The sequence below is a fragment of the Anabas testudineus genome, chromosome 17 (genome assembly GCF_900324465.2).
Source record: "Anabas testudineus chromosome 17, fAnaTes1.2, whole genome shotgun sequence".
Classification (NCBI taxonomy): Eukaryota; Metazoa; Chordata; class Actinopteri; order Anabantiformes; family Anabantidae; genus Anabas; species Anabas testudineus.
Genome location: NC_046626.1, coordinates 18,160,461 through 18,184,990, shown reverse-complemented (window position 1 = coordinate 18,184,990; position 24,530 = coordinate 18,160,461). Strand labels below are relative to the sequence as shown.

General features: G+C 39.5%; 1 protein-coding gene across 1 annotated transcript; it reads left to right on the top strand.

The window, feature by feature from the left end:
- Positions 1-6,031: 6,031 nt before the first annotated feature.
- On the top strand, positions 6,032-22,930 carry LOC113171707 (kinesin-1 heavy chain). Its single transcript, XM_026374295.2, has 26 exons — positions 6,032-6,406; positions 10,451-10,538; positions 10,669-10,742; positions 10,829-10,933; positions 11,678-11,726; positions 12,603-12,658; positions 12,752-12,839; positions 12,925-13,049; positions 13,267-13,371; positions 14,325-14,470; positions 14,658-14,806; positions 14,977-15,164; positions 15,458-15,526; positions 15,911-16,117; positions 16,462-16,605; positions 16,697-16,888; positions 17,015-17,132; positions 17,452-17,507; positions 17,633-17,742; positions 18,202-18,303; positions 18,444-18,504; positions 18,674-18,745; positions 18,926-19,030; positions 19,241-19,457; positions 20,049-20,184; positions 20,284-22,930. The coding sequence occupies exons 1-26, from the start codon at positions 6,281-6,283 to the stop codon at positions 20,285-20,287; spliced, it is 2,892 nt and encodes a 963-aa protein (XP_026230080.1). The 5' UTR covers positions 6,032-6,280; the 3' UTR covers positions 20,288-22,930.
- The last annotated feature ends 1,600 nt before the right edge of the window (positions 22,931-24,530 follow it).

Below are 24,530 nucleotides of genomic sequence, written 5' to 3'. Positions count from 1 at the left end.
ACTGCATGTGGAGTAAAAGTGGAACCATCAACCTAATCCACAGATCCACGATCTAGATACATGCTCTGAAAACTAAGTAAAAACTTTGGTGCTTTACATTAATTTGGTTCATCATCACATCAACAACTGTAGGAGGGTGAGACAGTCATAGTTAATAAAATAATGTTCCCTTAAGGTTTGATCTAATTAACAGTAACGTTTTTTTTTACATTTACATTACATTACATACACAACATCATACATTTCACAAACATAGAATAATGAACATTTCATACATATATTACTTTAAACTATACCCGTGTACTTTCCGTGTTTTATTTCATATTTTTTCTGTTTCCCCAACAGCTTTTGGCTGTCTGTCGGCTTGGGGTTGGATTTATGGTAAGCAAAATTCTGTGGTATCCACATATCACAGTTTAATGAGGGGTGTGTTCCCCAGAAATTGATTTTCAGCAGTCATTTACGAGGTTACATATTTCAGTTTATGCATCAAATAAAATATTGCGGTAGAAGGAATGTTTCACCCTCACACCATCAGAGATGTATGGGGCACTGATAACAAGCCAGTAGGTTCCTCTCCTCTTTAGTCTTAGTAAAGTATTAAGTATTGCTAAGCCCAGTGAACATTATTTTGAAATAGTTTGACTTTTTTAGATCCAGCTTTTCACAGGTTGATGAAGCTCTGCTCATCTTTACTTATGGAAGACTACTTTCCACACTTGATCCGCTTCAGAGAACTCAGATCGATTTTTGCCTATATGTGAACACTACTCTGAAGTGACCAAAGCTGAAATGGTTTGAGTATGGTTCTTTTTACAGTTTATGTTGTTTGTGTATTGTGAACTCAGACCCTTTGACCTTTCATTTCTGTACTTGCTGCTTGTTGTTCCTGTACTTGTTGTTCCTGTACTTGCTGTTCCAAGTAAAATTTAACCCAGCCAGTGTCTGTCCCTACATAGCCTCCTCATCACAGTCACACATTTACCTGTATTTTAATTAGACAGGTGGAGACAATACTTTAAAAGAAGAATGATATGCCACTGATGTGCCACTTTAAGCCGGGGTTTTGGGTGGAGACACTGGGCAGAACTGGAGCAAACTGATGGTCGGGAAACAAATTATTAGTGGGTGGACACATTTTAGTGATCTGCAGTTTGTACTCTGTGAACTGTCTTCAGTGAGACTGTCAGAATAAAAAAAATATCCAAAACATGTCTGATGTGCACATAAGTACAGAGCTTTTCTGTTGTTGTTTTACAACAGCATCGCTCAACAAGCGGATAGTCTGTGCGTAATTGTGGCTGTGGCAACAGTGCACACATTCACATTTGGTGAAGAGGAATTTATTATCTAAAGGCCCATAAAGCTAGTGGGTAAATGTGTGGAAATACTGCCACAATTCTAAATGTTCATGTAACAACGGGCACTGACTGGCAGTCATCTTCACATTTGGTTTAGAGAGTAAACATGTTATAATGGTAAGTGTGAATGTGCACAGTATCACACCTGTTACAGACTACAAACACAGGAGATACAGTACCTGCTGTTTTAATGATAATCAGGATTTAAAATTGGTGTGTATTCATTTATATGTTGGGTAATTATTAAATTAATAAAGTAAATATGCTCCAAATTTTATGGAGCATAATTGCACTGAGCCGGAGGCCAGGGCGAGAAAGAAGTTTTTACTATTTATGTTTTGTTGCTCTGCAAAGAGGGACAGGGCACTGCAGTAGAAAACCAGTAATCATATCTAATCATATCTGGTCACATGTTCATCCTTCAAATTAAATTTATTTTTCATATCTGAACCACATGGGAATAATGGATACTACTTGAAATAAATACTACAATTTTTTTTTTTTTCAGAAATTTGAGAAAAAGGACTAATGAGTTTTTTCATTGTCTGACACTGACCAACAGGTGGGGCTGCAGCTGCTACAGCACAAATGAACTATGGTGTACTCCAGAAGACAACTTTTGAGGCCCTATCAGAGCTAAAGTGGACATGAGAGAACTGAAGACTCCTTAAAATTACTACTCATGCATATTACTTTTTAATTCACTTTAAGGGGACCTACAGTATACAGTATGTGAAGCCACCCTTACTGACCTGTTGCCAATTAAAATGTTCCTCCAGCTCTTTCTTGTTAGTTTAACTCAGGTTTTCCAGCATTTTGTTGACTCTGTCCCAATGTTTTTGAGGCATGTTGCTTCCAAAATTACCTCTTTTTCTCAGTTAATCCCCATTTCACTAATTGTGGGACTAGTAGCACCAAATATCTGAACCTCTATTAGATTAGGTCGGTCATTTTAAAGGGGGTGAATGTAAATGCAAACACTGGTTTTTATTTAATTTACATTACTTTGTAGAAACCTGTTTTCACTTTGTCGTTAATGAGGTATTTTTCTGAATTTTCTTTGTCAAAGTCGTCAACTTTTATTGACCATGATTTATAATGTCAATAAAAGGATGAAACATCCAAGGGGTGAATACTTTTTATAGGCACTGTATATACATTGTATTGTTGAAGTTTGGACGTGGTCATTAATGCGAATTCAAGTAATTAGTTCACTACTATACATTGCCTCAAGTTAAAATGCAACACAGGGCATATACTGTAGATTTTTGATTCTCAAATATCCTTGGAGTGAAAATTTCAATTTAAATTTTAAGTTTGACTCTCCTAACAATGAAATTATTTTTAACTTGGTTAACTGTTCACCTGGGCTTTTATTTATTACATTGTCTGACATATTTTCAGACAATGTATTCTCTGTCCCCTTGTATATAAAGTGCTGTTAAAAGTATAAACTAGATTCTGCTCAACATGGACATCCTCACTGTCCTGCTTTTAGAAATATCCATTGAGTCTCAGTGACATTCTCATCTGTCATAGTAATATATTAAAAATTTTATTTATATAGCTTGAAATTGCAAATCACATGTTTGCTTCAGGCAACGTTATAATCTGTACAACAGCGACATCCTCTGTCTTTCTCCCTGCAACAGAGGAGAGACAGATAGCTGTGTGACAGAAAAGCTGTGTGAATAAAACAAAGTGATCATAGTAGATCTACGATAATGGCCAGTCAAAATGCCAATACCATGAATTCTAAACTTAAATGAAGAATATGTTCATGAAGAGAATACAAAAGATCATTTGAAAACTAACTTCTAGTAAACTATGGCAACTTGTAGGTACCCCAGGGAAACAAAGAATGTGTTGCCACCAGTAGCTTATAGTTTCACTAATAGTGAAAAGTACAAAAATGCCATTAGGTTATATATTACATGTGTATAATTGTATTTTTTCTGTCTCACTGTGTCAACATGATGTTTAAGCTCAGCTACTCAGAATCTCTGTCATGTGTGAGTCAAAATAGCTTCACGTGACAAATACCAATAAATGCATTAAAAAAGGATTCCTATATTTGAACTGTTGTTGTGCAGTTATCATGTGGTTTTACCTTGTTTTTACCGTGAAATGACAGTAAGGGGGACATACTGTAGTTGAACAAACCTATTAAGGTGTTTCATCAGTGGTACAACTTGTAGTTTAAATCCTTCTACTATGCTATATGTTATGCATGAGTGCTTGTATATTTTCATGCTAACGCCTATGTACAATTTCAAAGGCATTATTATTTTTCTTAAGTATTTTTTACACTTTTGGGACATGCAGAAATACACAGGGGCAACTTTGGGTTCATTGTCTTCACTTCAATGTGGACATCGCCCAGTTCAGCAGCTTCACGTCTGAACTCCTTAAATGCTTTTTGGAGTTAATTGTGTTGATTAATATGATAATACTATAGCTTTTATATTTTAGTTTAATTTGACTTTTTGTTTTTGTTTGGACTAGTGTGGTCTTAGGGGACTTGTTGCTCAGTGACAGGTCACATATACAGTATGGCACCACACCCTTTCACTCCCTCAGTGCCCACACACAAGTAGAGCAGTAGAACTGGTATTTGGATTAGCTAAGCACTCTAACATGAAAAAGGATATCCTTCACTGTTTCAGGGAGTGGTCAGAAAATGAGCTCAGCCACTCTGGGTTTGCCATGATTATTGCTCCATTATGGCATCTGTTGAGTGAGGTCAGGCACTTTGAATTTAGAAGGACATCTCACAGCTGTAGATCCCACAAAGTACAATGGTACAGGCTGAGGTCAAGTCAGCGAGAACAGAGTATTCATTACATTTCTCTATATGCTGCTCATCATAATCTGTGTCATCTTGCTCCAGTTATTCAGTTTTTATCACACTTTTGATGAATGAAATATTCAGGTCTAACAGGATGTTTTTATGGCTAAACATTTTTTTATTATACTGTGTAATCCTGTATTTGTTCACATGCATTCTCCAGTAATTCAGTGTAACATATTTCATATAAAATCTTTAAATGAGTTTCACTATACAGCATGTTACAGGTAAATATATTTTGACATTTTCTCCTGACTCCAGTTCCACATCAGGATGGTAAATATTTCATTTGGTTCTTTGAAAAAATGTTTATCCTGGATAAATAATTTTTAACTAAAGGCAGACTGAGCTGCAAATTAAAACAGCGTCCTTGGACTACATGTAAAAGCCTGTCAACAACAATTTTGATTCAATTTATCAAAATAAACTATAAAAATGTGACTCGCTAAATGAGGATTAAGTGTTTAAAGCTGTACATAAATATGTTGGACCATATCCAAAACACCAACCAACTTAACTGTGGTTTGTAATTATGAGCAAATTTCAAATTCAAATTTTTTATTTTCAAATTCAAATTTCATTTGTCACATACACAGTCATACACAGTACGATATACAGTACGATATGGGGTCTGCTGCCTGCAATACACTCACGAAAAGTTGGGACAGAGGCAAGAGGCTTATTAACTATTAAAGAAATACATGGATGGTTGTAAAATTAGCAGCTTTTATTGCATTTCAGAAGCTACTCTATTTGGCTAATAAAACAAATCCTGAGCTTGACTGATAAATAGATTTACAAAATAAATAAAAAAAGTGGAATACAATTCCACAGTACCACAAACATCATCACAAAAAAAAAAGAACATTATCACCCCTATAAAGGAGGATTTGTTAATTAGACTGAATTAGTTTAGTTTAATTTAGCTAATAAACTGCCATCTTAAAGTATATTAGTTAAGCAGTGACAGCAGATGGAATTATGGAGCTGGTAAATGTGGAACAATATGTATAATTTAATTCAGCAGAATACAAGACAAATCATCAATCAACAAAACTAACAAAAATACAAACAAAAAAAACTGAATTATCATAAAATCAACAAGATAACAAGATTAAATCAGGTAATAAATGATGATGTATCATTATGAATTAACTTCTACTTGTACATACAAGTTTCCAGATTTAGCTTTTTGGTTATACTTATATATTTGGGTTAAATTACCAAAACCTGGCTACAGTTTAGCTCTGTATAAAAGTATAAAAGTACCAAACTTCTTTGACATGTGCCAAGTTGAATGAATGTACACATTCAAACAGAGAAACTTCAAAAACAGTTTCTGAAAAACTTATTTGAAAGATCAGGAACATTTAATTTGTTCTATTCAGAAATCAGCCCTTCAGTTATCACTAACAGAGATAAGTAAACTATATTTTAAAAGGAGAATATATTTATTGTGAACCAATTTCACATTTATGCTGTAAACTTTGAGTCACTCTAAAAAGTGCAATATTATAAGTAAAATGAAATGGAAATACTGCAGTAAAGTACAGGTATCCTACCTGAAAATGTACTTAAGTGCAGTACTTGAGTGAATATTCCCAGTTACAGTACTACCACCTCTGCTTGTGCAGTCACATGATAGACTAGTGTTTAAAAATGTTTTGTTGTCTTTGTGGTGGATTTCACAGCATGTGCTCACTCCTTTACCTCGAGTGAACAGTTTTAAACACAGGATCTGATTATCTCAGGATTTCATCATCACCACAACAAAAACACGGAGCGCGGAGGGGAGCGCCGGGCTGACGTCATGCTGATCCACATCCACGGCAGCAGGAGGGGTGAGGTGGCCGCCGCTGATCCGCCGGTGTCATGGCTTCCTAACAGCAGGGCCAACTGATTGAGAGGAAAACAAGGATTTTTGCTACGTGCCCGACAGATAATCGCCCTTTGCAGATCCTCAACTCGGAACAGAGGGGCTCGGCCTCCCTTTCAGCCCCCAACGGCCGCCCCTGGGATTTAAGATACACTTTAACTTTATTGGTGAATTTCCATCCGTGAACCGTGGAAGATGGCCGACCCGGCGGAGTGCACCATCAAAGTGATGTGCCGTTTCAGGCCCCTCAACAGCTCCGAGGTGACCAGAGGCGACAGATTCATCCCCAAGTTCCAAGCGGAAGACACCGTCGTTATCGCGGTGAGTTATCTGGCGTTGAGAGGCTCTATCTGGCTACCGGGCAGAGCCCCCGGCTCAGTCAGCCGTTCGCCATTTTTGATTGTCTTGTAGCTACGGTAGTTAGCACCTTAGCCTGTTAGCTAACGCTAGCTAGGGCTGACCTGCTTCACCGTTGCGTTGTTCCGCTGGCCCTCGGCTGCAGCTAGCTTCAGGCGCCACCCAAACAATCAGTTTCATTTAACCTGGCGCTTTATTTTAATCAGTTCGTGGGTGGGCAGCCAGCAGCAGCATCCAGGGTCACAATTCAAAATGCCAGTCCAAATGTCGGTACCGCAAAATGTCCCTGTTCGCAGTTGTCCTGTCATGGTTAGCAAGCTGTCATTCAACAAAGCCGCACACTGATCGCCTGGCACAGGTTGAACTGTCGCCCGCCTGACAATCCCACAGGCCACTCGGTGTGTTATCATCACCATGTTCTTAATAAGTAGCTGTGCATCTGTAACGATAAAGCTGTTAATTGTGAACAGTGTGCGTCAGCATAAAGCGTAAGCCAGCTTTGATTTAGTAGTGGCTAACAGACTCTTGGCTAGCAGGCTAGGCCAGCTGGTGGTTGACAGATTAGCCGGCCTTGGCTAACTGGCTAGTTTTAATACTGCTGCTTAATTAAAGCTAACATTAGCTAGCAGACAGCTGGGTGAATAACCAACCTTTACTCAAATTACTCAATGTATTGAATATAATCTGAAATGATAATATCCTTTCATAAAGGATTAGGAAACGCAAACAATGTAATGTTTTGTAGGAGGCCAAAATAAAATCAGTGTCACTGGATAAGTCCAACTATAGGCAAGTTAGAGGTATTTTATTGGCCTTCAGTGACTGCACACAGTTAATTATCCAACTTGTTCATCTACATATAATTACTTGAGCAAATGTGTTTTCTTATAAACGGGACAATACATTTGGCATCAAACCCCAGACAAAAATCTTCAGTTTAATTGCCTCCATCATGATACCCACCCAGTACTCAATAAGAGTAATTATGTGGGAACAATTTAACAGTTTGAATCTATGTCCTCTCTATTTTTCGTCATGATAGGACTGTACGTTATATTAAAAGGACATCAGTTTGGCACGATTCAAAAATATACACAGTAGAAAAATGGTTGGTCTTTTAATCTCCCTCATGGTTGTAGTAATTAAGACCAATAACAACATAAAAGCCAGGCTGATGTATTCTATTTGTAGATGCTGTACAAGTGTGTCTTATAGTGAATTACAAAAAAAATCCCATTAGAATTTCTTAGCAACAATCTACTCTGTTCATGGACTTTGGTGTCGTTTAATATAGTCACATGAGGAAAAAACACTTTTAAAAGGTTTACAAGGTAGTAAAAACTGATCTTGATTTCCATCAATAGAGTTGTGAGTGGAGTTGAGTCCCTTATACTGCGGATTTAAATGGTGAAGTTGGAATACAACAAGACTATTCATTTTTCACAGAGAAGACTATTACAGCTGTGGTGACTTCTTGAATGGTTTTGCTGACTGGCTTTAGGCGTTCAACAAATAATAGCAAGCGTACTGTCTGTGTCCTTCAGACATGATGTGGCCCTGCCCAGTTCAGAGTGCCAGTCATGCTGCCAAAATACCAGTCCACATTGTGATAGCCACAAGTGGTGCATCGCAGAGCCTAGTAGCCTCTGCTAGTGCATCTGTTTGGAGATGTACAACACTTGTGGTGTCCATAAACAGCAGCTCAGGCCTCCTGTGTAATCCCCCTGTGTTTTCTCTCCTGGTTACCAGCTGTTTGAATCAGAGCAGACAGCTAGCTCTAGCTGAGAGCTGGGCGATCTATCCAGGTGGGGAGGGTAATTATTGTGGTGATGTATTTTGTTTTGCAGTTGCTGTTATCCACAGTGACTGGCTCACTTAGGTTGTATTTTTTGTCCGTTCTGAAACAATCTAGGGTGTGGACCCCTTTTTTTTTTTTTTTTTTTTAAAGCACTGAAGCCTCATTACCAATGACGCTTGTGGTGAAGCTGACCACATTGCCTGTTGTAGAGAGATCTGATGAGCTGCTTCATGCACAAAGGGTCACTGATTTCCTGTGCCAGAGCTTTGTTTGTTACTTGGTGTGCTCCTGCAGTTTGCTCATATTCAGCTGTGGCTTATTTCCATCTTAAAGTCCTGCCAGTCTTTTGCTAGAGAGGGAGGGATATGACGTTTCCACACGAGGTGGTGTGGGTGTTGTAACTAGCTCAGTTTGCCAAGCTAGCTTTGCCAGTGTAGTGTGAGTGTGCAGCAGGTGAATTATTCATGGATCCATTACTTCCTTGTCAGTTGTGCACAATAAACATCAGGTCTTTACCCTTGCTTTGCTGTCACAAATCCTATTTTCAATTAGTATGATTCTGCAAAACAACAGGACTGAACTACTTTGTCATATATTGATCAATACAGAGGAAGAAAGGGATTTTCGAGGGAAGGAAAGCTGTACAAACATAATGAAGTAAATAACATGGAAGAAATCAAGAAATCCTGACCTGTTTTACAAAGCATCACAAACCCAATTAGACTTCCAGCATCATACAACATGAATAATGTGGATGCTGCAGAATAACGTTGGATTGTTTTCCTGAATAGCACACCCTCAACACTGTCATCACAAAGCCATCAGGAAGCAGAAATGTGACAGTGCACTTATGAACACTGTAACCATACTTTTCATTATAATTCCATTTTCAGCAAGTAATCCTATTAGACAAAAGTATAGGTAACAAGGCCAGTAGCAGCAGTAACAATGAGGACTTTGAACTCAGTCTATGCTATTGTTTGCTGACAACGTCTGGCAGGCCTGATAGTGGCACAGCGCTCCTGTTCTGGGCTGGGTTAATTGCCATCATGTGGCTAGCTGGAGTGGAATATCATTGTCATTGTCCAAGATGCAGCTCGTCTGTGTTGCACTGAGCTGTGCTTGAGATGCACCTGTGAGCTCGGGCTTGGCATTGAGGGCGTCCGTCCTGGATAATTTTTACGCTGGTAAAGGTGATGAAGTGACATATTTCTGGTTTCACCGTGAGTAATGAATGTGTTTATATGCACCACCAGTCCTAAACAAGCAAGTCATAATCAGTCTTGTCTTCAAGGTGACACCAGCTGCTTGCCAGCTTTCTCAGACTTCTCTTGCTCTAACAGGTGTTGACACTGAATCTGACAATAGCTAATCCTCTGCTACGGAGGCATGGATGTTTTGCAGCCTGTTGTATTGCATGCGAATCGGACTGTCTTGTACTTAAACCCTTAATACATCACAGCTAGAACCTGTCAGGCTCAAGAAAATAATCAATCACGTGGGATTTCAAACCTCAGGAGATAATGTGCCATCTCAGTTGAACCTCAGAACTGCTTGTAGTGCTGAGTTTGTTGGAGAGAAGTTCAAATAGGATGAGAGGACTTGTATCAACATAAGTGGTGTGCAGCTTGCCTCCCGACAAAGGGAACCAGTCTGTAGAATCTGGAAATCGTTTGGGTTCAAATTTGTCAGTAAGAGTCAAAAGAGGTTGCATTTTATTCTGTTGTGAACTAAAACTATTAATTAATTATCACAATAGTTCATTAGTTTATCAGCTAATTGATAAGGATGTATGTAGGTATGGAATATTAGGTCAAACAAAGCAAAATTATGTTTTGTCGTTATATTCAATGCAAGTAATATAATCATTTATACATAATTAGTTGATCAATCATTAACAAAAGTAAATGTCTGTTGCAGCGTATTGTTTAAAATGTATAAGTAGATTTACTTGTGTTTGTCACCTTTGTTAATGGCTGATTTATTTTTATACATGTATATTCAAAACAAACTTGTCCATGTAGGTGGACACATAGAAAACACCCGTCAGATACTCGTGCTTGTTCTTTCTTTTTCCCACTTATGTCACATGATTAAAAAATGGTAAACACAAATCTGTTTATCAAACATGTCAAGGATTATTTTTAATGAAGTTACACAATACTGTTGAGCTGTCACTCACTCTTTTTCTGTTCTCTTATTAATTCCAGAGCAAACCGTATATGTTTGACAGAGTGTTTCCGTCAAATACAACACAGGAACAAGTGTACAACGCCTGCGCCCAGAAGATTGTAAAAGGTGAAGTTTTATTTTTGCACTTATAAGCAGGTTTACACACCAGACTTCTGTACACTACATGGTAAACAACATCTTAAATACAAAACTGCTTTTAATCTTTACTTAACACGTTCTACATTGTGTCTTTCAGATGTTCTGGAGGGATACAATGGAACAATTTTTGCCTATGGACAGACGTCATCTGGCAAAACACACACTATGGAGGTATGGATCACTTCAGGTGTTAATTCTCAAATTGATTGCATATTGTTCACATAAATACATTGCATTTATGTCTTCTCAATTTGCAGGGGAATCTCCATGACACAGATTCGATGGGCATCATCCCCAGGATAGTGCAAGACATCTTCAACTATATCTATTCAATGGATGAAAACCTGGAGTTTCATATCAAAGTGAGTAAGGCCAAGTTGTTAAAATGTGCTGTAGGGAGCCCATGTCCTTAAATAGGAGTCTGAAATTCCGATTGTAGCTTTGGATAATATAAAATCTCACGTGTATGGCTAAATAACATAATTTCTAACAGAAAATGTGCTAGCAACAAGCCAGTTACTTCCTGTTGTCTGTTACTTAGCATTTTCTGCCTGATGCCGTCCGTATAAGCAATGAAGCAGACTTGCACATAATGTATTAGTTGGTACTGCTGTGTCATATTTCCTGGCTGACTCTCCACCACGTTGTTTGTGCTCTGCTCTTATGTTGCAACACTTGGTCAGAAAATAATGCAATGTAAAAATGTTGATGCTTTTAGTTGATGCAGTTTAGTTAGGTGTTTGTTTGTTTGTTTGTTTGTTTGTTTGTTTGAAGATTTCACAAATGATGGCCAAGCAACTGTGTGTTCTATGTCTGGCCAGAGACTCTTAAATATATGGACAGGAGGAGCAAGAGAATCTCTGTGAGGTTTAGAGATGACTAAATGGATGTAATGATTTAGAAAAATAATAGAGAATAGAAAACAATGTTGAGATGAGATAGAGGTCATAACATCCTTACAGCTTTGATTTAAAGAGAGATTTACCTCCATAGGAACTCATTGTCTTTTGTGTAGAGTGATGCTTTTTTGCTAATGTGCAGACATCTCTAGAATTATCTCCAGCTGGACGGCAAACCAATAAGGGTCTTTATCTGTTTGTTCACAGGTTTCATATTTTGAAATTTACCTAGACAAGATCCGGGACCTTTTGGATGGTAAGTAGGTTTGATGGTGAAATGACACTGAACGTCTCATGTCTCCTAATTGTACCAGACAGTGACCACAGACGTGACGGAACAAGCTACTAAAACCTGTGAAATGTGCAGAAAATTAATGAGCATCTGTATCTGAAATGAAATGGATGGGGATGCTAAGTGTAAACACACAGACTTTGTTATTAATAGTTTATAAGTAAGTGTATAAGTGACACATACTTCATTCTGTTATTCCTCAAGATGAAAGTTTGACATTGGTCATAATTTTGAATAGAGTCAAATCTGAATAAGCTCTGGGAACTTTAAAATGTATTTTGTGTCATTTCAAACACAATCTGTTTATTGGGTACACCAAGCTGAAATTAATCCAGTCTAATAAATCCTCACATCATAAGGGTTGAATTAAAAAAAAAAAAAGAAACCTGAGTTTAAGACTTGGGTAAAGTCTAAAAAGAATTTAGAAACTTGCTCAGTTTTATAAATTAATTAATTATAAAAGATAAATGTATTGGCTTTTTACTCACTTTTATCACACGTACAGTAACAAGTCAGTTATAACAACAAGTGTCACGTCACCTGGGCTTCCTCTGTTCTCCTGCCTGCTGTCCTCCTCAATCAGAGAGAGGCTGCAGCATTAACAACAGAAATTTATTTTCAGTTTCAATAATCTCACTTACTATATGAACCTGCTAAGTTTCACGTCCAACCACCGAAAGTGGAGGTTATTCCACCTTAAATTCCATTTATGATGTGTTGGCCAGGAATAAACAATAACAATTATAATAAATATTAGGAGATTATGTGAATTTCCATACTAAAACCCATTTATTGTATGAATTAATTTTCCCTGATATCTTTTTTTTTTCTCATCTCCAGTGTCAAAGACCAATTTGTCAGTGCATGAAGACAAAAACAGGGTACCCTATGTTAAGGTGAGACCTAACCTTCTGTAATATGTCAAAGACCTGGTAAAACTATTGTATTAATCCAATATCTAACCTCATGTTCTGCCTGTTTTTTTAAAGGGCTGCACTGAGAGATTTGTCTGCAGCCCAGAGGAAGTTATGGACACAATTGATGAAGGCAAATCCAACAGACATGTAGCAGTTACAAGTAAGATACTGTCCTATTCTTATCCAACAATCTGTGTCATAAACCCATAGATTAGGTGGCCATAATGATGTTATTTCTTCTGTAGACATGAACGAGCACAGCTCCAGGAGTCACAGTATCTTCCTGATAAACGTCAAGCAGGAAAACACTCAGACAGAGCAAAAGCTCAGCGGAAAACTCTATCTGGTGGATCTGGCTGGTAGTGAAAAGGTACAGAGAATGAAAGGAAAGCTGAAGAGTTTGATACTGATACATGTTCTTAGAAGTCTTTAAGTTGATATATACATTGTGCTGTGATTTGGTCTATTATCTATGTTCTTTGTTTTGGCTGCTTGAGTATCAGTTAGACCAGGGTCAGATTACAGCCCAGGCTTAGCCTTTGGGCTGCACAGGAGCTTGCTGAGGTTATTGTCTTTGTGATTTCCAGGTCAGTAAGACAGGTGCTGAGGGAGCTGTGCTGGATGAAGCCAAGAACATCAACAAGTCTCTGTCGTCCCTGGGAAACGTCATTTCTGCTCTGGCGGAAGGAACGGTCAGTAATTTCCCTTCACTTTGTTGAACATGTCATATTATTTTGTGAATTTTAAAGTGACTATAAGTAGTATAATTACTATCACTTAGGTAAACATTAATCTACTACAGAACACAATGAGACCACGTTTGATTTAGGCATCCTTGACATTTGAAAGTTACATATATGACTGTGTTACTGTTACTGTAACATATGAGAAATCAGTAGTTTACCAGCTGCACAGCTCAGAGCTCAGTGTGATTTTGGAAAATGAGCATATCTTTCAGTAACCTCACTGTGAAAGTAGTATCTTCAACCATCTACATATCCTGAAGAAATAACTTTAGCTCCCAGCAATGTTTTGTTTTGGCTGTTTCACACAAATTAAATGCTTTTCATTATTATCAAAGATTGGTTTGTTCTAGTGCCCCTTCCCTCTGCGGACAACCTGGAGCAGACTGCTGCTAATATATTAGTGATTGTCTGAAACAAATAAGCTATTGTCCAGAGATGCCTCACTCCTGACTGAGTGCTGGTGTCTAAAGAATTACAGGCAACCGCTGCAGCTTAACAACTTGTAACAGTAATAGTATCACATTAAGATATCATGTTATCATTTAAATGGAATCTGATTTTACAAAACTCATGACTGAACCCCATTGCTTCCTGTTGGTTCAGTGCAGGTGAAACCGCAGAACTCATCTTCAGTTTCAGGACAGCAGCAGCATGTTAAAGTGCATTATGCCAGCTTACAGGAGGCTTCTTTTTTTTTTCTTTTTTTTTCTTAGCCTATAATTACAGGGTCTCCTCATAAAATTGTTAATTTAAGGTGTAGGACACTCACGTTATTAATTCTGTGCTCTGTAACCCCTACTCTGTCTTGGAGCAGTATTTGATATCGAGCCTAATTCTGTTAAAGGATTTATTGATGAGTCTCATGTAATTTTCTGATTATATTTGTGTGTTTTTCCTAGGCTTACATCCCATACCGAGACAGCAAGATGACCCGTATCCTGCAGGACTCGCTGGGTGGTAATTGTAGAACCACCATTGTTATCTGCTGCTCACCATCCTCCTTTAACGAGGCTGAAACCAAATCCACTCTCATGTTCGGACAAAGGTTGGTAGACGAGTAGCACAAAAACTAGTCTCATTGCTCTGTGTATCATTTTTCATATACTATGACAGTATGACTAGTATGTATTCATAATCATTATTGCAGTGGGTCAAGTAATGGCTACTGGTAATAGTTTGAGTTTATGAGTTAAAAAGAAAATTTTATGAGAAAAAATTATTTTAATGCTCAGAGCAAAGACCATCAAGAACACTGTGACAGTGAACATCGAGCTGACAGCTGAGCAGTGGAAGCAGAAGTATGAGAGGGAGAAGGAGAAGAATAAGACCCTGAGGAACACTATTACCTGGTTGGAGAATGAGCTCAACCGATGGAGGAATGGTGAGGCAGTGCACTGTGTCTTAGCCTATGTTGTACACTCTTTGTTCTACAGTTTTAAGGAGACATGACTATCTTTAAACTGTGTCACCTTTTTGCTAATACAGTGAAAATTGTTTAGCTTAGTTACACTAACTATATTCAAACACTAAACATGTGCATTCCCTGCTCAGGTGAGAGCGTGCCAGTGGAGGAACAGTTTGACAAGGAGAAGGCCAACGCTGAGGTGCAGGCCCTCGACAACATACTAAACGACAAGCCAGCTTCCACACCCAACGTGCCCGGTGTGCGCCTCACCGATGTGGAGAAAGACAAGTGTGAGGCTGAGCTGGCCAAGCTTTACAAACAGCTGGATGATAAGGTGAGGGAGCGGACTGGATGTTACAAATACACTGATTATTTTAGTGGAAAGGGAAAAATAGTCTTGTAAAGAATGGCTGCTTAATGTAAATGACTTTTTGTTAACAGTTTTAATACAAAATGGAAAACAAAAACTCTTGAAAACTAATCTCAGTGAAATCTATTTATTTTTAACCCACAGGCATCTCTTATTTTAAAGCATTAGAATAATGTTCTACCTTTTACTGCCTGTCTAAACTGAGACCTGTGCTCTGTACAAATGCTAAATTTGCTCTGTGTCTTTGCACGTTAAAGGACGAAGAGATCAACCAGCAGAGCCAGCTGGCAGAGAAGCTGAAGCAGCAGATGCTGGACCAGGAGGAGGTGAGTACAGGATGTTCAACATATGAGACTGCAGAAATGCGACATAAAGTTTTGATTGTTTTCTTAGAGGTGTGGAAAGACTTCACATGAGCTGTTAGAGCTGGCAAGACATTTTTATGTTCTTCATCAGAAATATAATGAATAATTACTTTAAAATGTGGAACCATGCTCACTTTAAACATCATTATAGTTGAAATCCCATAAAGTGCTAAAGCTCCTTTTTCAAGTTGATGCTTAAGAACTTTTTGAACCTGTTGTGTGAAATGATCAGTGGTGAAAGAAAGCTCAGCTCAGCTAGGCGTTAATAAGTGGGATTAAGTGGAAACAAATGGCATTATTTAACTTAATATAAACAATTATATAACTTCTCTCCCCAATGTGCAGCTTCTAGCCTCCTCCCGCCGAGATCATGAAAACCTCCAGGCAGAGCTGAACCGCCTGCAGGCAGAGAACGAGGCCTCCAAGGAGGAAGTGAAGGAGGTCCTGCAGGCTCTAGAGGAGCTGGCTGTCAACTATGACCAGAAGAGCCAGGAGGTGGAGGATAAGACCAAAGAGTTTGAAGCCATCAGCGAGGAGCTCAGCCAGAAATCGGTGAGCCAGAGGGCAAAAATCAGCATGATCAAAGTCACTTTATTTTGGCTATCTTAATATTAAACACACAGAGACACAACGCTACAATAAAACTCACAAAACCTGAAGGGGCAGACACTTAAACATACGTCTATTATTTATTGCTGCTGTGTACATTTTACTGTATAGGTGAAATAGACTTGACTTGACTGTAACACAAACGACTGCCTGTATACATGCAGTATGTTTCCATTTGAAGCATAAAGCATTAAGATTTATTGCACATACACCACTAGCAGTTTCAATCAATGAACAAAGGGGGAAAAAGAACAACATACTGAGACAATGACTGCGATTTCCTGCAGTCCATCCTCTCGTCTCTGGACTCCGAGCTCCAGAAGCTGAAGGAGATGTCCAACCACCAGAAGAAGAGGGTGACTGAGATGATGTCGTCACTTCTCAAAGATTTAGCAGAGATTGGTATCGCAGTAGGCAGCAACGACATCAAGGTACTGGGCTGATTTCTGCACCTTGTTACCTTAGCATTTGGGAATTTATTTTCTGATGTGGTCCTAAAGGTTTCTTGTTTGGTTCCCCTAGCAACACGATGGTGGCAGCGGTCTGATAGATGAGGAGTTCACTGTGGCTCGTCTTTACATTAGTAAGATGAAGTCAGAGGTGAAGACTATGGTGAAACGCTGTAAGCAACTGGAGAGCACCCAGTCAGAGAGCAACAAGAAGATGGATGAAAACGAGAAGGAGCTGGCTGCCTGTCAGCTGCGCATCTCCCAGGTAAACTCACTTTTTAACTGAAACTTTCAGTCAATATCCTTTAAAAACACTTCATAATACAAAGCACTGTCACCATGACCACTGTGAAATAATGAACTGTAACTATATTATGTCTTCTGCCTTCAGCACGAGGCTAAAATCAAGTCCCTGACTGAGTACCTGCAGAACGTGGAACAGAAGAAGAGGCAGCTGGAGGAGAACGTTGACTCTCTCAATGAAGAACTTGTCAAGCTCAGTGCTCAGGGTATGTCAGTCTTTGAGGACCGAGGAAGGGATCCAGCTGTGACACCAGCTGAACTATTGATACTACCATATTGTACAGTGTGTTTACAGTAGAATGGATCAGATCAAGTGCTAAAAGACAAAGTTACAGGTTATATATGAAGGTGTGAATCTGCAAAAAACACAGATGTTTTGGCCTCGTTTAAATATAAATTTAAAATCCAGTTGGAAGAATCAACAATACTCACTTCTAACTAATTTTTTTTTTTACTTAAGGTTCAGTGAAATCTAACCACTTATTTTCCAATGTCATAAAAGTGAAATGTGTTTTTATTTTACAGAGAAAGTTCATGCTATGGAGAAAGAGAATGAGATCCAGACTGCCAATGAAGTGAAGGTGTGTTCCTCAGCCCTTTTAAACAGATTTACAGATAAAGGGATTTTACTTAACATCGTTATAAAAACAATGGATGCCACTATGCTCATTTGCAGTATGTTTGTATGTCAATTGTTTGTTTTTAGGAAGCGGTGGAGAAGCAGATTCACTCCCACCGTGAAGCTCACCAGAAGCAGATCAGCAGCCTGAGAGACGAACTGGACAATAAGGAGAAACTCATCACCGAACTACAGGAGTAAGACTTAAATCTTGTAACTTTGTGTACTGCTGTATGTCCCGTCAGGACTGTCATAGTAATGAAATTAACGCAAAAGGATAAATCTTTAGACAAAGAGACATTTGAAATCACAAGGTATGTTTACTTACTTTATTTGGGACTGAACGTCAGCGAGGACCTAGTAAGATCTGTGACATTAGAAAGTGTTTTGTGTTTGACATTTGGCTTCTTCTCATCAATACATTTCAGCTGGCAGGACTGTGGTTTTCTTCAAACCTGAGTTAAATCCAGAGTTACAACACGATGGCAGAGAATTCATAAGAACTTTTAACTTTATAAAAGTAAAATTCAAGAGTAACAATCATAAAAATGTAGCTCGGTGAAAACATCCCATTCAAGCACATAAGAGTCAGCATTTACATAGATACATTCAATCAGTAGGTTTATTTAAACATGCTGTTATTTTGTTTTTTCCAGTCTCAACCAGAAGATCATGCTGGAGCAGGAGAGGCTCAGAGTCGAGCACGAGAAACTCAAATCCTCAGACCAGGAGAAGAGCCGCAAGCTGCACGAGCTTACGTATGTTATATCCAAACAGTTCGTCTGCTGGTTACTGTTTTAAATTCCTTGATGCAGCATTATTGGCAGCCGAAACTGAACATGTGACGACTCTTCACTCTCTGTGTAGGTAAGTTTAAATTGATGTTGTTGCTTTACAGGGTGATGCAAGATCGAAGGGAGCAGGCCAGACAGGACCTGAAGGGTCTGGAAGAGACTGTGGTGAGTTGATCTAAACTAACTGAGAAACAACTACCTCCTCACAAACTATAAACTACTATAAAGAGCAACGTCCTTAATTTTTCTCTTAATTGCACACATGTTAGAAGCTTATATGCAGAGGTCAATTTCCACAGCTCATACATTTAGGATCTTGTTCTTTCTACTCCAGGCTAAGGAGCTGCAGACCCTTCACAACCTCAGGAAACTCTTTGTCCAGGACCTGGCCACTAGAGTGAAAAAGGTGAACCATGTTTTAACATATCAGCTGTTGATAGTGTGGTATAAACTGCTCTTTCTCTTGTCAGGTAATTTTATTTTAAAAATTAAAAAAAGCCAAAAACGAGGGTGACATATGACAGGACTGTATATGGAGCCATAATCATAGGTCCTGTTTGCTTAAGTCCTGTGTTGTCTTGTGCAGAGTGCTGAGATGGACTCCGACGACACAGGGGGCAGTGCTGCACAGAAACAGAAAATCTCCTTTCTTGAGAACAATCTTGAGCAGCTCACCAAGGTTCACAAACAGGTAGAAGCTTTTAACATTTTTAAGCTGACTGGCCTCTTAGGAATTTACATAAATCATCTCTGACTGTTCATACATACATACATACCTCCTGTTTATCACCTTCATCCCCTTTATTTGCTTCCCTGCTTTGACCTTACTGCACATTGCTCCCTCAGTGGCTGGAAATGCAGATGAAAGAAACAATTTTAAATTATTCAAATTGTCCTGCAGCTGGTGCGTGATAATGCAGACCTGCGCTGTGAGCTTCCTAAACTGGAAAAGCGTCTTCGTGCTACGGCTGAGCGGGTCAAGGCCCTGGAGTCTGCTCTGAAGGAGGCCAAGGAGAATGCCGCCCGTGACCGCAAGCGCTACCAGCAGGAGGTGGACCGCATCAAAGAGGCCGTCAGGGCAAAGAACATGGCCAGGAGGGTACACTCAGCCCAGATCGGTTAGTGGACAGGGATAGGGAAACATCTACACTATACCTCGATTTATTCAGGCAGTTAACACACCACAGTGGCTGGTAGATTCCATATTGTTGCTGCCATGACCATTGTTGTCATTTCCAGAAAAATCTAAATGTAGGTTTAATTGTCTGTTTGTGAACTATAGAGTAGCCTTTAGCTCAAGAAAGAAGTGGTTAGAAAACAAGTCTTCAAACTGGATATAGAACAGGTTGAACCCATATTATGGTAATAATGAACAAATATCATCAACGATTATCAGTACACATTTCACAATGTCCCAAATTATTTTCTGGAAACTGTACAACCGGTTTTAGAAAAGTAAACTGCTAAAGTCAAATCATCTGGAGATCAGCAAACCAAAAGCTTTGTATGAGCAGGTGTCCTCCTTTCCTGCAAACATTAACAATGTGTGTATATCATTTACATATTCGTTGAAATGAAAAGCCTCTACCTTGTTTTGCATGAGATCATTTAGCTTTTGTTTCTACACTGATGTTGCAAAATAAGCAGTTTTTTTTTACCTGCTGTGGTTTGAATTAATTCAAGTGACAAATCTGTGTCCCTGTCCTCAGCCAAACCCATCAGACCTGGGCAGCAGCCAGTGGCATCTCCCACTCACCCCAACATCAACCGCAGCGCAGGAGGCTTCTACCAGAACAGCCAGACGGTGTCTATCAGGGGAGGAGGCAGCAGCAAACCAGACAAGAAGTGAGTGGACCACCACACTGTAATCTGACACGAGTGAAAAAACAGAACATTCAGGAAGTGTGACCTTAACTCCACGGTGTTGTTTCTGTTTTTCTGCAGCTGAAGAGCGGCAGGATAGACGGCCGACACCACAGAAGAAGCCAATGTCAGCCCCTGAGAACCTGTCATTCCATTACAGCGAACAGGCTCCTTGTCGATGCTTTGGAGCCACGAAGGAGTTTATGAGTTATAAATATATAAATATTCCTGGCCTGTACAGCTCCAGTCCCCAACACCTTCACCCAACCCCCACTTCCCCTAATTCTCATCAAGACTTTTCTCTTTTTCTCTTAATGGATATGATTTAAAAAAAAAAAAAAAAAAGACATTTAATTTACAACAGGCAACATAATATTATCCACTGAACCAAATGCAGTCTTGAGCGCAGGCTCAGCGTGCGAAACCACACACGATTTGAATGTGTAGCTTTGGTTTCGATTTTGATTTGCACAGTCTGTCGTCATCTGTTGTCGTCGTGCGAGTAGTTCTGCACTGTGCCAAGCTGAATGTAACAGTAGCGAGGGCAGAAAATAATAAATACAAATACCTACAAACAAAAAAGACCAGAAAAAATAAGACCCTACCACGAGAAATGGCTTGACCTATAGGCTAACCTCTGTACATTTCATCATTATTATTGGTTGTTAACCACACTTTTCTCTGGATAGATTTTACATGCTTTAAGGAAAAAAGTACAAAAAAAACTGTACGGTTTTCAATAGAGTAGATGGCGTCGAGCACTACTGTTCTGTCCGGTCTTGTTGTACAGATGTAAAATTGGCACTGCTGCACATGCCTCCCTGGAGAGACGGCCGAACGGGGATAGGGGAGCGGCTCAAAAGAAGGATTTAAAAAACTAAAAAGCCAAGACGTGCGACAGTGTACTGTAGATGTATTTCACTAAATACCTGTGGAGGCCAATTGTTTTTATCAATAAGTTAAAATAAAACCTATACTCGTTGTCGGTGACTTCATGAGAAGGATGTAAAGATTGTAGAAGGAAGAAAGAGAGGAAGAGAATGATCCTGTTAACACAACAAACTTCCACCTAGCATAGCCTATGCCAAGTAGCTAAGTGTACTGTTTTACTCCTCTCAGTGGTTAATAATGCTGTGTTAATGGACGCTATTTATATCTCTCTGCACATTCGAGCACATAGACTGCAGGCGTATAGGCTGAGATGGCACACTTAATGCTTGTCCTGTCCTAGCTGGGTCGCTGTCACTCACTCGTTTCCCTTTACTCCGATTTTCAGGACCTTGTTTTTGTTTTTCAGTTTGATCCCTGTCGTATTATTTCTCTTCCAGGGTGCCTCGCTTCCTTTCGTTGTTTCTTATAGATTTAGGACCTGTAATTGTACATGCCCCTTTGGTTGTAAATTTGCAGAAAGAAATGTCTTTTGCTGGGTTTCATGTACTGTATCTCTTCAATTGTTCCATAGATTGCATAGATACATATTTGAAGGGGAACGGCATGCAGAGGTGTCAGTCAGTGGATCAGACCTTTGCTGCTGATCAGACAGTCATGAGAGCAGGGTCTATAATTGCACAACAATCTTCTGTCATCATCTGGAGGAAGGGTTTATTTAACTAAATGTAGTCAGGGCTGTATGAATTATTGTTTTGTTGTCCTTTTTTCCATTTTAATCAGTTTGTTCTTTGTTTTGTTTTGTTTTTTTTTTACCCTGTGAAGCCCCAGTGCATTGGCAAAGAGCTTGTTGTGATTGCAACCCCAGCGTCAGAACACTAACACCTTGTGCAAGTGCAATATACTGTAAAATACACTGTATGTCAGTCGACTGGCAGGTGTGATCAGGTGTCGAAGCAGTGGTGATCCCGCCCCTCTTCTGTTAGCTTCAGTTTCACTAACATTTGTTTTGTTTTTTGAAGGTTTTTTCTTCTCTTTTTCATTGGGTCTTTCGTCGCTCTTTGAGAAGCTAAAACATGGGTGTTTCTGTTTTTAGACAGACGCTTTGAAAAAAAAGAACTTGGGACTGGGAAACATTTTGGCTCAGACTAGTGGAACAGATCTAGCTCAAAAAGAGGGATCGGAGTTTGTCTTTCTCTAATAAGATGTCATTCTAAAATCTGTCATTTTTTAACAGGAAGTTTGGGTTTAATAGCACTTCTTCACAGACAAACACTCCATACGTTTTTTTGACTGCAGGAAAAAAAGTGTTTCCAAAGCCCTGCAAACGAAACTGCATGTTGACAGCAAATAACTGAAGTAGTAAAAGCTACTTACTGAAAGCTGCAGGGAGAATTAGCTCCCCTTATCTATGACAGGACAGTATTTGGTGTCTATCGAGATTATTTACTCCCTCTGTGTAATCTTCTAGATTTGTTAAAATTTTGCAGCATGGACCTCAAAATGTTTATCTCTTGACCTTCCACCAAAACTGGATATGAAATGGAGAAAATGATAAATAAAAACAGCAAAGAATTCTTGTGTTTACTTTAATTGAATTTTCCATTAATTCTAAATTTGAAAAACTTGAAAGTGAATCAATTTTTTTATTACTGTGTAATAGTTGGTCAATTTTTAAAGGGTTTTGAGGATCCATCAGTGGACAAGGTACTGGATCATTCCTGGAGAACTGGGGCACAAATAGGGCTCTGATATGGACAGAGATGGGAAGTAATGACATCACAGATTCGGATTGACTGCATGATGTAAATGTATGTGTGATTAAATAATTATGACAAAACTCTTACATCTCTGTCTTTTTTTTTTTGTTTGTTTTTTTTAATAGGACTAGCTTGAAGAATATTAACTTGAGGAAGTACAGGAATGTGTCAAGAGGAAGAGGTTGGCTAGAAGGAAGTGGGATGTAGAAAGGACTGAGGAAAGTAGACAGGAGTACAAGGAAGCACAGCGTAGAGTGAAGAGGAAGGTGACAAAGGCCAAACAGAAAGCTTACGATGAGGCTGTATGACAGGTTAGACACAAAGGAAGGAGAGAAGGACTTGTACAGGCTAGCCAGACACAGAGATAGAGATGGGAAGGATGTGCAACAGGTAAGGGTGATTAAGGACAGAGATGGAAAGGTGCTAACAACCCAGGAGAGTGTGCAGAAAAGATGGAAGGAGTATTTTGAGGAGCTGATGAACGAGGGAAATGACAGGGAAAGAAGAGAGGAAGATGTTGATGTTGTGGAGCAGGAAATAGCAGAGATTGGAAAGGATGAGGTTAGGAAGGCTCTGAAAAGGATGAAGAGTGGAAAGGCTGTTGGTCCTGATGACATACCTGTGGAGGTGTGGAAGTGCCTAGGAGAGACAGCAGTGGAGTTTCTAACCAGTTTGTTCAATAGGATTCTAGAGAGTGAGAAGATGCCTGAGGAATGGAGGAGAAGCGTTCTGGTTCTGATCTTTAAGAACAAGGGTGACACGCAGAACTGCAGCAACTACAGAGGAATAAAGTTGATGAGCCACACAATGAAGCTGTGGGAAAGAGTAGTGGAAGCCAGGCTTAGGAAGAAGGTGGAGATTTGTGAGCAGCAGTATGGTTTCATGCCCCGTAAGAGCACATCACTGTTTTTGCTTTGAGAATGTTGATAGAAAAGTACAGAGATGGTCAGAAGGAGCTGCATTGTGTCTTTGTAGATTTAGAGAAGGCGTATGACAGGGTGCCGAGGGAGGAGCTGTGGTACTGTATGAGGTCGTCGGGAGTGGCAGAGAAGTACGTCAGAGTAGTTCAGGACATGTATGAGAGAAGTATGACGGTGGTGAGATGTGCTGTAGGTCAGACAGAGGAGTTCAAGGTGGACGTGGGACTACACCAAGGATCAGCTTTGAGTCCCTTCTTGTTTGCTATGTTGATGGACAGGCTGACAGATGAGGTCAGACAGGAATCTCCCTGGACAATGATGTTTGCGGATGACATTGTGATTTGCAGTGAGAGTAGAGAGCAGGTGGAGGAACAGCTGGAAAGGTGGAGGTTTGCTCTGGAAAGAAGAGGCATGAAGGTCAGTCGTAGTAAAACAGAATACATGTGTCTGAACGAGAGGGATCAAGGTAGAAGCGTTAGGTTACAGGGGGCTGAGGTGAAGAAGGTGCAGGAGTTTAAGTACTTGGGGTCAACAGTTCAGTGTGATGGAGAGTGTGGAAAAGAGGTGAAGAGGAGAGTGCAGGCAGGTTGGAGCGGGTGGAGGAAAGTGTCAGGAGTGTTGTGTGACAGAAGAGTGTCAGCAAGACTCAAAGGAAAGGTGTACAAGACAGTGGTGAGACCAGCTCTGCTCTATGGGTTAGAGACGGTAGCAGTGAGAAAGAGACAAGAGGCTGAGATGGAGGTAGCAGAGATGAAGATGT

Excerpts from the sequence above, each read along its gene's own strand:
- LOC113171707 (XM_026374295.2), top strand. The coding sequence starts at position 6,281 with ATGGCCGACCCGGCGGAGTGCACCATCAAAGTGATGTGCCGTTTCAGG. Across the intron at positions 12,659-12,751 it reads ACAGGGTACCCTATGTTAAG|GGCTGCACTGAGAGATTTGT; the intron begins GTGAGACCTAAC and ends GTTTTTTTAAAG. Across the intron at positions 17,743-18,201 it reads CTCATCACCGAACTACAGGA|TCTCAACCAGAAGATCATGC; the intron begins GTAAGACTTAAA and ends TGTTTTTTCCAG.